Source organism: Bubalus bubalis, chromosome 6 (assembly GCF_019923935.1).
Source record: "Bubalus bubalis isolate 160015118507 breed Murrah chromosome 6, NDDB_SH_1, whole genome shotgun sequence".
Classification (NCBI taxonomy): Eukaryota; Metazoa; Chordata; class Mammalia; order Artiodactyla; family Bovidae; genus Bubalus; species Bubalus bubalis.
In genome coordinates, this window is record NC_059162.1 from 36,090,674 (window position 1) to 36,106,214 (window position 15,541).

Genomic DNA, 15,541 nt, shown 5'->3' on the forward strand with positions numbered 1-15,541 from the left:
ATATTACTTTTCAGTTTTCTGTTAATTTCCCATTCTTTAGGAACTAGTCTTTTCACACAGGCACAGAATCCATGAATGATCATTAATGATACAGTTAGAGCTGCACGATCTTATTAAGATCCAGAAGGGATGATATTAATAGTCCATAATTCGTTGGTCCTCTAATTCACTTACCCACCATTTCATCGTTTCCCTTTTTTTTTTTTTTTTACAAAGTATAGGGTACATGGCCCATCCTTATAATCACTTCCTTTTATGTAGTCTTATTTCCCTCATCCCCAAATTCCCACCCTCAATTACAGACTCCTGGGAAAATCTGATCCTGGTTCAATCCAACCCTCTACTTCTCAATGTCTATACCCCAGCAGCTAAATGTGGATGGGCCTCTTTCCAACTATTTCAAAACAAGTCTCACTTTAACTTCATGACCATAAACTTCAATAGGGCCCTCAGGGCTTTCTGGCAACCCTTTCCGAATCAGGGGGCTTCTGGGACACCATTCTCTGTTGGTTCACTTCCTTCCCCACCTATCACTGCTTTTCCTCCTCTTCTGCATTTTCTTGTATCTTCTCAAATGTCTGAGGGCTCAAGCCTTGTACCTATATGCTCTTTAGGCTAACCCAGAGCTAGGGTTTTTTACCCAGCCTCATAACTTTATAAAGCATCAATATACTCTGTGTGTGTGCGTGCATGCTGAGTTGCTCAGTCCTGTCTGACTCTTTGTGACCCCATGGACTGTAGCTCTCCAGGCTCCTCTGTTCATGGTATTTTCCAGGTAAGAACACTGGAACAGGTTATCATATCCTACTCCAGAGGATCTTTCTGACCCAGGGATCGAACCAGCTTCTCCTGCATTGGCAGGCAGATTCTTCACCACTGTGCCACCTGACTTTTCCAAAATAGTTATTTTCAGCCTAGACCAACTTCTCAGCTAGTTGGTGAGACTTCATCCAAACTGATATATGCAATTGCCTTCTTAATGGCTCCACTTAGACATTTAATAGATATCTCAATTTTAACATGTTCAAAACTGAGCTCATGGGTTATCCTTCCCAAATCTGCTACTTACATAAGCAGCCAGCCCTATATTTCGATAAATGACAACTCCATTCCACCAACTGGTTTGATCAAAATTCCTGGAGGAGTTGTTCTTGACACTAATCTTTTTCTCATTCCCTTCCTCTCCCCCCCATAACCAACCAATCAGCAGATCCTCATGACTACTCTTTTAAAATACATTCTACATCTCACCATCTCATCCTTAGTGCTTGGATTACTGCTGTTGTTCTCAAACTGCTTTCCTGGCTTCCATCCTTGTGATGGTCTCCCCCACATAGCAGTCAAAGTAACTCTTTCCAAACTTAGATTAGGTCATGACATCCCTTTGCCCATAATCCTAATGACTTCCTGCCTCATTCAGAATAAAAGGCAGAATTTCAGTTCATTTATTCCCAGTTGATATGGCCCCTGGCTTCCCAGGGATTCACTACTGTCTCACTCCTCCTCGCTCACTGTACAATGCCTCTGTGTTGCTCTGCAAACATGCCAAGCACCTCCCCAGGGCCTTTGCACTTGCTGTCACCTCTGTCTGGCCTACTCCTCCCCCAGACTTCCTTGTGAATTGCTGCCTCACTTTGTTTTTAGGTCTCTGCTCAGAGAAAATTCTGTGACTACTCTATCTGAAATAATAGTCCCTGACCCAAACACATTAATCTCCCCCCGCTCCTATTTAAATTTTTGGAGTATTTAGAGTATCTGAAAATTATGTTAAAAATTTATCCCCTATATTTTGAATATAAATACATGCATGCAGAGGGTGTCCATTTTGTTCACAGATGTAAACAGAATTCAACACATTGCCGAGCATATACTAAGTACTCAAAATATGTTGAATGAATGAATCAATGAGTCAGTGAATCAGTGAAGATCCTGAGGCATCTTCCTTTGGAAAACAGAAGAAGACACAGAGGAAGGTTATGCTTAAATTCATTTCAAAAGCCATGAGTCTGGCTATATTCCATATATTAAAGAGTTCAGAAAAACAGCAGTCATATATCAAGCTGTAACTGAGTTAGTAAATATTTTAGCTGAGAGTTGACTATATGTCTATACAGATCAATTTCAGTAGGAAGAAGGAAATTCTCAAAAAATTGCTATGGTTTTACACAGCTTTTCAATCTCAAATCACACTGTAGACTCTATTTTATTTTTCAGGTATGTTTTGACTACTGTTATGCAGACAAGCTAAAATATTTGCGTACTGTGGCATAGCAATGCATTTTGATCGAGAACATCTTATACCAGGGGACAACACGAATGAGGCCCAGGCCTGAGGAATATGGTGCTGAGTTTCTCAACCTTAGCACTACTGACATCTGGGGCAAATCATTCTTGGTTTTCCTAAAATGTAGGCTATTCCGAAGCATTCCTGACCTCTACCCACTAGAGGCAATAGCAACTGCCAAGCTGTGACAACCGAGAGTCCCCTGGGGGAGCAAAACCCTCCATCTGACATACATGACATCCTATAAGGCAGTTACGATGATATGTTACTTAAGAACTGGCTGATGCATGCATTATAAGTTGTTTCAGTCATGTCCGACTCTTTGTGACCTCATGGACTGTAGTCCCCCAAGCTCCTCTGTGCATGGGATTCTTCAGGCAAGAATACTGGAATGGGTTGCCATGCCCTGCTCCATGGGCTCTTCCTGACCAAAGGACCGAACCTGCATCTCCTGCAACTCCTGCATTACAGGTGGATTCTTTACTGCTAAGCCACCCAGGAAGCCTAAAAACTGGCTAGTTAAGAGCAAGAAAAGCTAGCAGTGTTTCAGTAGAAGGAGAGTTCAAAGTTGTCAAATATTAGGAGAGAACCAAATCTCTTCTAAGGTTTAAAGACTTTCTGACTGGAATTGGCCGGGGAAGGCCTCAGTAGGTAGGAGTTACAGAAAAAAGGTTAGAGAGAAAGAATGAAAGAAAAAGAATATTAAGACTGGGAGAAGGGTTAAATGTCTTGGTCTCTTCTTTCTTACTATTCCCCATGTTTCCTCCAATTCCATTATTATTTTACCTATGTACTGTAATACAAGATACATCACAGAATATAAGATAATGTACCCTGAATATGGCATCAGTCAGTCAGTCAGTTCAGTCTCTCAGTCGTGTCCGACTCTTTGCAACCCCATGAATCACAGCACGCCAGGCCTCCCTGTCCATCACCAACTCCCGGAGTTCACTCAAACTCATGTCCATCGAGTCGGTGATGCCATCCAGCCATCTCATCCTCTGTCGTCCCGTTCTCCTCCTGCCCCCATTAATTTTGGGGCCAAGTGAGGAAAGCTTATTCAAAGTCAGAGCTGGTGAAAATTAATTTTAGTCACTCAAAAAGAGAGGATATGGGGAAAAGACTTTAGATAAACAGAAGGTGAAAGAATTATAATTCTTAAAAAGCGTTTTCCCTTCACTACATTAGCAGAGTCACCAAGCCTCCAGGGGCTACCCCCAGGCATGGGAACAAAGTGGCTGCAGCATTTTCCTGGTTCCTACCTCACCCCCAAACCTGTCTTGCAGCCTTATGTAACTTTTGAAGCCCTTGCATATATATTATTTGATAACAGTGTGGATTATCCTATGATAGCTCTAATTCACTAGGTGGCTTCTTCTTGTCTGTGGAGATGTGTTCAGATCTCATTAGTGCTGTGACGCCCAAGAAACTAGAGATTCAATAATGCAGGGTCAAATTTCAGGTCAAGAGGCCTCTTGCATATGCAGTCTCTGACATGACAGAAAAGAGAAGGGTTCTGTAAAGGTTCTAATGGTTCCTTTCTCCTTCACCTCCTTGGTTTCTCTGTGGGTCTGCCTATCACAGGTAAGCAGCGACATCACTTGGGTATCAATGACTGCAGTATGCTATGCACACATGCCCAAATAGGTTTGACAACCTATCAACCTGTGGCTGCTCTGTTCCTGAAGAACTTAGTTCTCCAAATTTCAAATCCATCTGGATTCCCCTCTAAAGGGCCCTGTCCGCGTTTGCTGTGTAAAAGCACATTGTGAGGAAAGGTTAAGACATGGTTTAAATCCTGTCAGTTTCCCTTTCCCGTCTTCTGACCAGCTTCCTCCTTTACTGTATATGCTGCAGCAGGAGCCGTTCAAGTTGATTACCATCTGGAAAGTGATTTGACTCTTTTCAGTAAGGAACAGGGAAGCTATTATTATCATTTTCACCAAGTGGGTCAAATCAAATTTATATATTGTTAATAAATATATTTCTTTGTAAGAGATGTTTTATGAAAAACAAAAACAACAACTTCCCCCCAAAAGAAACATGACATGTACCCAACAGTCAAGGATGGAAAACAAGACACCTGTCACATAGGACATTTAAAGGAACATGGCGAAATAAAAGCAGGAGTCTTTATGTTTCCTTAAAAATCTTCAGTCTGTGAAGATGTGATGACAGATGCCAGCTGGAATGGGCCATTCATGAGTCACAGACGAGATTCTGCTCACTTACATTTGAAGGAAGTAATGTAACCATTATTTTGGGGTCATAATCAATGCTAAATCCAGTGTAGCTCTTCACTGGTATTTGTTCAAATTCCGTTCAAACAATGTTGGGAAGTGGAAATTCCAAGGTATGTCATTTGTCAAATGGGCACCATACATGAACCTACCATTCTGTTCTCATGAAAAGCATCCTTGAAACTCACTGTGAGTTTCCTTATTTTCAATGCAAATGAGTAACAATGTTAATAGCTCTAACATTCATGTTCTAAACAGGAATCTAAAGTGTTGTAATTCTGATTCGCACATTAATCTTTCAGAAAACAAATATTGCAGCATTTTAAATTTGCAGCAGTCAAATTTCCAAGTGAAGCTTTTTTTCCTCTTATGACAGTACTCAGTACTATTTGATGCATTGATCATTATCAATCAACATGCCTCACCAATAAGCTGATGGGTACACTTCACAGATATTCCAGATTCATACAGTGCAATGTTTCACAACACATAACACCATGAAATCACTGTATGAACCCAAGAATTCCTACCTCTCTTGTGGTTTGCAACTTGAACAGAAGAAACTGTTGACAAAGCTAATTTGGGAGCAACTGGATAGGTTTAAAAGAATGAACAGCACATTAGAAACAACAGTGAAACGTTCAAATTGTAATTACTTATCATCAACCCACTTGAAAAGTAGTCCTAAATGAAGATACTATTTGTATCTGTTGCCTCTGGGAGTTTATTTCAATCACAGAGAAAGCTTGTATTTGGCTGAAAATGGTTTGACTTTGTTGTTAATAAAGTTTGGAAGCTTTATTTTCAGATGCAAAAAGAATTACCATTTAAATAAATAATCCAGTTATGCATATTATTTCAATAACATTATGGATATTAGGATCCTTTATTGTCTTTCTGTTATAATAGTAGTTGAGCTGTTGAATTAATTAGTAACATCATTAACTCAATTCACCATGTCTTTCTCTCTGTGTAACAGTAGCCCATCTGCATATAAACCAGTTAGATTACTTTTGCTGAACTGATTAGACATCACAGAACATAGTTAACAATGGTCAACCATTTAGCAGAACCTGGATCTCAGCCTCAGAGTCAATTGGACTCTGTCTTTCAAAAATGTAGTCTTTTCCTAACAATTGTTACTTTTATGATACCAGTTTGTTAATGGCAGGAATTTTTAAATTTGCCTGCTTTTCTTTTTCAGTTATTCATGAACAGTCACTTGTGAAAGTAGCAAAAACAGGATAGAGCTTGATGCTTTCTGCAGATGCTGATCAGATAAATTACACCTGCACAGAACTGACCTCTGACAGAAAGTACACTTTTAGCTAAAATTTCAAGTTCAAGCACTGTATTCAACTGTGCACCTCTCAAATAAATTTATTTAAACTCATTATCTACATTCTAAAAACTGCAACTAGTATTAACTAAAGATTATTTCTGAAAGCTCTTAGTCTTGTGACACTCAGAAAATATAGCAAAAATAATAAAAGGGTCTCTTTCAGGTTTTGAACAATGCATATCTTGTTCAGCACAAAACTCAAGTTTTCAACAATGCATAATCTTGTTCAGCAGAAAACTCCCTGTGAAGTGTGAAGTCTTAGATCCTGTCTTGTATAATTTGTTGAGCTATGAAATTCAATGGGAAATACTGAGTGACATTTCACTGAAGATGCTCTCATTGAACTTGCCAAGGAGCAATGCCGCTAAACCTCCCCAGTCTTCATAGAATTATACCAATGGGGTGAGCTTGATCTGTATTTCTTCTTCCACATACGTATGTAGAAACTTGAAAAAAATCATTTGGAGCAGATGATTAAGATAATTCTATTTGCTAGTAATATATGTATCTAGGACAGTCTTGATTTCATCACTCTGATCAAGGGCTGAAAAAGCAGCCCTTCCAATTTGACTCCTCAACAAATTGCTAATATATTTTGTTTTGCTTAGCAGCTATTTCCTGGTTCCTCCTTTTGCTCATTTCCTCTTCCATCTGTGTTCATTAGAGCTTAAAAGGAACATCCTGCATATAACGAAGGAAGGTGGAAGCCAAAGATGTGCCTTTTTTTGTGTGTGTGAGAAGAAAGGATGCAAAAGAAGGCAACTTTCTATTAATATGAACTATTTATACATGTATATATATATATATATATATATATATATAGGCTAGATGTTAATGTAATTTTAACATTACACTGCATCTGATGAATTTGATTGGCCAGTTTTTAAAGGTTCTATTTTTTCCTGTGTGATCACACTGCTGTCTTCAGTTTCCTTTATTTATTTATTTATGATGTTAGAAGTCAGAAAATAATTACTGCTCTAAGGACAGAAAGAAAACAGGTTGTTCTTAATCCTAGCAGAAATTATTAATTGATACAGGATTAAAAGAGGGAAAGCCTCGACAGAGGAAATACACTATGATCTAGACGGGAAGGGGAGGGGGAGAGGGGGAGAGAACGATCCAAATTCCTGTCAATCAATATGGAACCACAGTTTAAAAAAAACAAACAAAAACAGGTCTCTTAGGGGTTGCAGTACTGCCTTTCCCTATTTTCCCTGACCTTCAATACAACTAAACTACCAGTTAGTTTACTTAAGCAAAGCAAAAGGGAGACAGCGGAAGGACACCTGAGCCACTCAAAAGTTTTTAAGAGGTATTATTTATACTCCCCACTGTGAGGGCAACCAACACTAGACTTCTCTTGGGACTGGCTGGCATTCAATGTAAACTTGATAAAGGTCTTATAGCTTCCGTGCCATCTAATCTTTTCTATACTTGTTGCTATAATATTTCTGGGACACTTCATATTAGAAAAAAATATTTGAGTTATGATTCTTTCGAAGGCATGGCATTGATGATAATGCTCTTATTTAGTGTTTAAAAAAATAGAATGTGGGATTTTCCCCCTAAATGTGGGATTTTATATCAGTAGGAATTTGACATGCTCCTACCTTGTTTTGGGTTAGAAACCTCAAGGGAAGAAATATTCGGCCATTTCCTATTAAACTTTGGAGGATCTGTATACATCAGGAAAAATCAGGGTTTGTTATATTCAGCTATAATACCCTTTGGTTTAAACAGAAAACTAAATGGACAAAGACACAAACCACACATCTGCTTTTGAACTTGGCTGTGATGCACTTAACACAACATGACTCCCACACCAGACAAAAGCAAGCAATTGATGATTCCCAAAACATTGAATGGACATTAAATATATAGCCTGTTCCCTAACAAAGCTATATGCATTAACTTTTGTAATAAAGTAGAGTGTTCTTACAAATAACTAAATAGGGACTTCAGCAATTCAAATCATTATATAAAGCTGCTGCCTGAAACTGGAAGATAACGGGAAAGAAATAATTTCTCACTTGAGAATTCCATTCTCTGCAATTTATATTTACAGATATGAGCTGGTTACATTAGTCTTCAGGAGAGATTCTTTAGGGTATGTTTTAAGTGTGAGCCATTATCTCTGCAAAGAAGTGGATTTATTTCCTATTTGTTTTTATGCAGTTTCTCAGAGAAAGAAAGAGAAGGATTACTGGTGATTCTGGCTTAAGGAAAACAGACCAAGGTATTCTGATTATATCTCAGGTTTGTATGTATGGGTGTGTATATATTTTCATGATGTTTTTAACTGAAAATATATCTCTAAAGTTTTTGGTTCCAATTCAGAAATAATGATAAACATTGTTAATTTAAGAATTAATGTTATTTTTTTTTCTTAGATTCACCCATGTTTAAAAGAAATGACTCTGGAAAAGCAGGAAAATAGCCAGATTTAGGATTGAGTGCTTTAAAACTATTTTTGCTAAGGTACCTAGAGCATAACTATTAAAGCAGCCATTTCATGACTCAAATCTGCCATTCACTGAGATCAGTTCAAAACTACATTTCTAGTGTGGTCCTTTGAGGCCATCCAAGTCCACAAGGAGAGTTCTTGCCTCTAAACTCCTATAGCATGTGACCTCCTGTGTTCCTTATTTTTCATGGATATGTGGATAGGTGTAAGTTTTAATATTGCTACTTTAAATTTTATGTTTATTTCTTGTCTTTGTAATTAATTTGAATCTCTTTGAGGAAGGGCAAAGCCTTCCAGAAGGCCTCAGTAAATATTTAATAACTGAGTAATTGATATCAAGTGGCTGCTGTTGCTGCTGCTGCTAAGTCGCTTCAGTCGTGTCTGACTCTGTGCGACCCCATAGACGGCAGCCCACCAGGCTCCCCTGTCCCTGGGATTCTCCAGGCAAGAACACTGGAGTGGGTTGCCACTTCCTTCTCCAATGTATGAAAGCGAAAAGTGAAAGTGAAGTCGCTCAGTCGTGTCTGACTCTTAGCGACCCCATGGACTGCAGCCCACCAGGCTCCTCTGTCCATGAGATTTTCCAGGCAAGAGTACTGGAGTGGGGTGCCATTGCCTTCTCTGATCAAGTGGTTAGGCTACTGTAAACAGGTATTATCAGACTGTTTCCTCCATAATTAGATTATAGTGAATCTTGCAAGACATGGAACTTTCACTATAACTTTGGCTTTTTAATATTTATTAGAAAAGCTGATCTACTGTTGCTCTGTGTGTATGTTATATACATGTAAAAGCAAAGGGTTAGATATTGCTGTATCTTCAAAATTTATGAATTTTGAAATTATGAAAAAAGAATGAATTCTGAAATTAAGAAAAAACAATGCAATAATTTCCCACATCTGTAGGTGTTACTAAATAAATAGATATTTGGTAATATGTAGGCAAGATATGCAAGTTATTGACTGAGTATTACTTTCCATGTGAGTACTTTGGTGATGGGGAGAAATGGAATTAACATAACAAGCCTATGTGAACTGTGATAGTCACTTTGAAAAACAAGTGATTTTTAGAACTTTATTTAGAAAAAATTTCAAATCACTGTTATAGTTTTATATAGAAAATATATTTATGTATATTATAGGCATCAAATTAGGAACAATTTAGTTCTCTGAAATGGTTTTCTCCATCTTTTTCTGTAGGAGCGGTAAATATAGGTCATACGTGGGGGTGCTGCTTGCAAGTTTAATGTTAAGTATTCAGTGGCTTGGTTTACTTGAAGTGAAAGTAATACTATAATTAATCATTTTGCTAATAAGCTCTGCCAAGAAATTTTAAGTGAAGACAAAATTTTATACTAAACCAATTTAGAAGTGAGTTTGAAAATTAACTTTATAAATTAAGTTCTATTCCATATTCTAATATAATAAATATTTGTTTATGCCTATATTTTATATTTATACTCTTTTATGATTTTCTTCCAGGATACTGAGGTTTCATATTGAGGATCTTCTTACACATATAAAAAGCGAATGTAGGTGATTCTACTTTCGAATTGTTAACTCCTTGACCTGTATGAAATTATCAAAAGAGACACCTCAGTTACAATCTGATCCCTACCTAGAAGGTAATTTTCTTCTGTATTATGTACTTATGATAGTTTCTTGGGGAAGAGGAGAGTGTAGCTTTTCTATTTTCTTAAAAATACGGACTCTTTTTTCCAAATGATTTTCATTGGGTGGGATGCCTAACCTTCCTGAAAAATTAAAACTCACAATCACCAGCGTTCACTTAGAAATCCTAATCTAATCTATACATATCTCTAGTGGAGAAAATATTATGCGTGATATCTCTTCCTTGGGAGGAAAAATGTCTTGAAAAAAAATATTGAAATGTGTGGAGCCTTAACTCCTATAGCATGGTACTGTCTATACATGTTTTAATATTTATTCATCATAGAATTTTCAAATTTAATATCTCATCTTAAAATTTTGAATTTTTATTTTGTCCTATAACTGCAAAGGCAAGTAAGAAAACTTTAAATCAGCTAGTTACTCTTGGGCTACTCTTGTTACTCAAAGATACTAGCACATACAAATATTCAATCAATATTACTAACGTTTAATTCCAAGAAGTAAATTAGGCACATTGGAGGTTAAGTTAATTGTATAATTAAGACAAATTCTATGTTATATTCAATTCTAATAAAAATCCTTGCATAACATGAAGCCTCTGAGAATTTTTAGCCAGAGGCCATTGATTTCAAATAGTTAAGAGATTGCAAACAGAAAAAAAATTACAATACATCAAAAGCATTGGTTAGGTGAACTATTGGAGAATTTTAAAATTTCGTTCTTTCATGAATTTACTAAGGAGTATCTTTGTGTCCATATGAAGGTCTCAAAGTGTTAGTATATTGCAAGGCAAAAAGTATTAGGAATCAGAAGTTAAAGGATCTGCTCCCAGGTCTGTTAAGTAGTTGTCAGGCAGTTAATTCCCTGGACTTCAGTTTCCTTATCTGTAAGGTAAAGGTACTGGACTAAAAGATGTCTATGTTTTCTCTCAGCCATTAAGTTCTATCGCTCAAATGGTTCTTTTATGACCTGGAATGTCATGCTGAAACTCATGGAAGGATAAAGCCCACTGGAATGAAGAACATGTTCTTTGCAGAATCTAGGGGATTTAGGGGATTAAGAATCCCTTGTGTAGAAGGAAAACTTATAGCTACACATTGTAACTGTGGACCTGTGACTATCATAGTGAAACCCAGTCTGGAGTTGAGAAATTATTACTGAGGTAAGGGGAAGGATTATCATATGTGCCCAATGGGATTGTAGATGGCCAATCCTTCAAAAATAGCCTCTTATGCAAATTCCTAGTTCTCAAGGATCCTGATCCCACAAACCTGGAAAAATGGACTAAACATGTCTTGATGATCTCAAAAGAGTTTAGCTTGGTGAATATGGAGACCAAAGATTTCATACACCAAAACTATCCCTTTTACAAAGAAAAAGAATATCTGAAATGCCCATCATATACTATTACTCTATCGTCATTGATACATTTTCAAATTACATCTTTGGGAAGCCTAGGCAATATCTATTGAGGGCAAATTTATTTAAGATATGCTGCATGTAAATAGAACCAGGACTGGATTTAAATCTGAGTTTTATCACTTGGACAAGCTTCTTAACTTCTCTGTGTCTAAGCTTTCTTATATGTAAAATGGAATAATGCTACCTGCTGGTTGTTGTCAAGGCTGAATGAGTTAATATTTGCTTGTAATTGTAGTGAGCATTCAAGAAATGGTGGCTTTTTTTTTTTTTTAATTGAAGTATAGTTGAAGCACAGGGCTGCCCAGGTGTCACAGTGGTAAAGAACCTGCTGGCCAATGCAAGAGACGCCAGAGATGCAGCTTCAATCCCTGGGTTGAGAAGATCCCCTGGAGTAGGAAATGGCAACCAGCTTCAGGATTCTTGCCTGGAAAAGTCCATGGACAGAGGAGCGTGGAGGTCCATGGGGTCACCAAGAGTCGGACGCAACTGAGCACACACATAGTTGATTTTCAATGTTGTGTTAGCTCTTATTATTCTATTCAAGGTTGCTGTTGTAATAAAAAATTATTGTAACATAAACAGTTCTTACTAAACTGAAGTAGAGGTTATAATGTGCTTCCCCTATTTCTTGTAACCTTAACTGTTCCCAAAGCAAGTGATTCAGATATATAAAGAAGTTTATTTAAGATACAACTTACTTTAGGGAATAATCTGGTTCTAGGGCCTCCATTGATTAGTACTATTGTCCAGAAAGCAACAGAAATTATTTTGGAATACTGTGGGAAAGGGTTTATTTTTAACACAAAGATAATATGTAAATTTCCGAGTTTCTTTAAATTTAGGAGCACATCAGTTTAGCCTATTAATCAAATATACATCTTGCCTGAATTTCTTTTTTTTTCCCCATTAAGGAGACTCAGAAAACTCTTACATGACAATTTGGTTTGTGGCACTTTAAAGAGTCAGAAAAACTGAAATTCTAGTTATAAAAATGAGGCTTTGGAAGAAAATTTTTCTTCTCTGTGCCCCAAGGAAAGCTCAGCACTGTAAATTGGAGAGAACTAGGTTAGAATTGCTAAACTTGACCATTTATTGCTCACACCACAGTGAATCAAGCTGAAAGGCAAGCTTGAACCAGAAAGTTAAAAACACTTCATTTACATCAGAAAGCCACTGTCTTCTATCTTACATGTACCCACTTAGCATGAATTACAGGCAGCTTCCAATTCATTTTGTGGAAACCCTTTAAAACCAGAGTAAATTGTGACCATGCTTTTCCATGTTCCTTTCCCCTTAGAATAATCTACTGTGTAGTATTTAATACATGAGTCATTTAATTAAATGAGAAGGTGAATGAATTCTAGAGTCCTAGATTGGAAACTGAACATTGAACTAGAATTCTGCCCTGGCTACTATCCAGATGACTTTGACAATTCAATTAAGCCTTAGTTGCATTGCCTATAAAATGATGATGTTGTATGAGTGCTCTTCAATTTTCCTAAAAACACTAATTTTTACATAATATTTTGGTTCTACAATACAGTGGGAAGCAAGGTGCCACGATGGATATGAAAAGCCACTGCCTGAGAGGATGTTAGTGAGTTAGAATGTTTAAGCATTAAACATTCTCCTTCCAGGAGTGTATGAGGAAAACATCGGGTGGACACAGAGTCACAGGGTCCCTTTGGATTTGTTGTTATTGCTCTTGTTCCTCAGTGGGTTTTGGAAACATTATTGATGTCTATAAAGCAATGCATAGAAAACCCTAAAGCTCTTCATAAAGAACCCCTAGGGCCTTGGCGTAATTTCACCCTCTTTACAGTAAGCTGCCTACTCTCAGAAACACAGTGTCATTAGCCTGCTGGGGAAGACAAAGTTTAATGCGATAGTGGTAAGACTGTCCTCACGACAACACACAGGATTTTGTTTGCTTGTTTTAAGCAGCTATGTCAATAAAACATTTGGAATTTTTACTGTCATAGACTATGTACAAGCAGGTTTCACAACTTGCATAGCTAAATTTCATGAACTATCCCATGTTCTATAAATAACATCTCACATTTCCCCTCTTCCTCAGCTTTTTGAGGATGTTTATCATTGATGGTGGTAGAGGAAGGGCACATTTTAATGTGGTTTCTGTTGACCACACAGTAAGGTATCGAAAATGAACTTCTGTTTTTCTTCAGAACACTAAAATTTCCCACACAGAAACGGGTCAATGTATTAGATAGGAAAGAGTCTGAGGTCGGAGTCAATAAACATAGACATTTTCTTTCTAACCTCTTCCATTTGGTATAATGTTACCAGCACAGCCTTTGGAGTCAGACAGGCCTTCCTGGCCATATTATATCTGACAAGTTACTCAGACACTTTGAGCCCAAAAGTCACCATTTGTAAAATGGAATTCTGTAGACATGTGGGGACATGTCCCAGGAAGTGGAACAGTTAGCTGGCCAGCTCCCTACTGATATTCCAAGAAGACTTCGGTGATACCCAACTCTTCATTCACAATTACAAGTTTGAGAAAGTTCATTATAGGTCCTTTCAGAGATCTTGGTAAATCTTTGCTTAAGCTAGGAATTTTCAGATGCCCCCACAAGGAAATAACAGCAAAGGTACAGATATCAGCTCACACTTAAAAAGTGGCTTGGCATTCTAAAGACATCTGGGAAAAGGCTAATATATGAAGAAAGGCAGATCTGATAAAGGTGGGCAACTGCTGTTTGCTAAAGATGACTAAACCTCTCAGATTTTTTTAAGGTAGGTGCTACTCCCCCACCCCCTGCATCATTAATTTATTCAAGATTAAAGAAGCAGCTATGTCCTAATGTTCATTCAATTTTAGGATAACCACAAAGGTTTCATGAATGCGAAATGCTAGTTACACAAATATGAAATGGATCTGTGATGAGAATACTGGATACATGATATAATAAAGTCCCAAAGGCATTTCGCCTGGGACCTTAGCTTTCCTTCTAGAACATCAGCAAACAGATCAAAATTAATGTAGCACACCATACAATCTGCCATATAGCTTCTCTAGTCAGATAATTTTTTTCTTCATTATATAAAACCTAATTACCTAAAGGGCAATTCAAATGAAACTTTTATTTGGGGGATTTAGAAGTATTAAAGAAAAGGGAAAAAACAAACAAACACTGCAGCTCTCTGGATAGCATGAACAAGATTACTAATAACCCTTGAGGGGGGAAATGATTAACCTTGTTATTTTCCTCACAGTCCAGGCTTCTACAGTAAAATAGGTACTGAACAAAATATATTTGGATGCTGTATGGGAAACAACTTTTATAAGGTCTCCAACTGGCATCAAATGTTTTCAAGTATGAAAACATCTCTGAGCTTTCTCAACAGGCTGATGGATCCCTGCAGGTACCACTTCCCTTGTTTAATGGTCCTACCAATTAAATCAAATTAGAGATGAATTTTTAACTCTGTGATGAAGGCAATGCTCACTATAAGAGAAAGCAGGAAAGTGGGATATTTATCTTAAGTAAATTGTTATTTCAAATTGAATAGCTGAAGAGGAGGAGACAGCCAAATGCTTCCATCAATATTTTACACTTTATAAAACATTTGAAGGTAATTTAAGGAAACAATGTACGCTTGGGTTCATAAAATGTCAACATACATCTTTTCTTTTGTTGCTAGTCTAAGAAATGGCTTTGTTTATTAAAAAAATTTCAAGTTTTTTTAAGTTGTGTTTCCTGACATGAGTTTTAAGTGGATGATCTACCTTTAACCTCTGACATTTTAATCTTTAACTTCCATCACTTGCTTTTTAGGTGATAATCCCTCACACAAAGCTACTTTGCACATTAGGCCAACTCTTGTTATTCTAATTACCATTTTTTATAATAAACTGTTTAGAGTAATTTGTGAAATCATTTGCTTTTCAGGACTAAAGATCAGATAATATATGTTATAATGATTAGTTTATCACTTGAACAAAAACATCCACACCAAATCAAATATTAATTTGGATCATCAGCATCAACAAACATTCACTTGGATAAAACTGTGAATGTTTACTTATAACTGCATGATACATTTTACATTGAAAAAATGAAACTTGAATGAATTACTACTGCATCAAGTAAAGAAAAAACAGAGCTCATAGGCTCAAATGGCTACAGA

The 15,541-nt window shown here is 37.0% G+C and overlaps 1 protein-coding gene across 7 annotated transcripts in view; it reads right to left on the minus strand.

The window, feature by feature from the left end:
* NTNG1 (netrin G1) overlaps positions 1-15,541 on the minus strand; it is a 368,374-nt gene that overhangs the window by 62,027 nt on the left and 290,806 nt on the right. For 3 of the 7 annotated variants that reach the window (XM_044944630.2, XM_006066882.4, XM_044944631.2), the window contains exons 6-7: positions 7,480-7,545; positions 5,055-5,114 (exon numbers count right to left, since the gene is read on the minus strand). The exons of 3 other annotated variants lie outside the window; for them this stretch is intronic. In XM_044944630.2, coding sequence (XP_044800565.1) covers positions 5,055-5,114; positions 7,480-7,545 — 126 coding nt within the window. The remainder of the gene's footprint in view (positions 1-5,054; positions 5,115-7,479; positions 7,546-15,541) is intronic. One more of the 7 variants, XM_006066883.4, reaches the window with a different exon arrangement.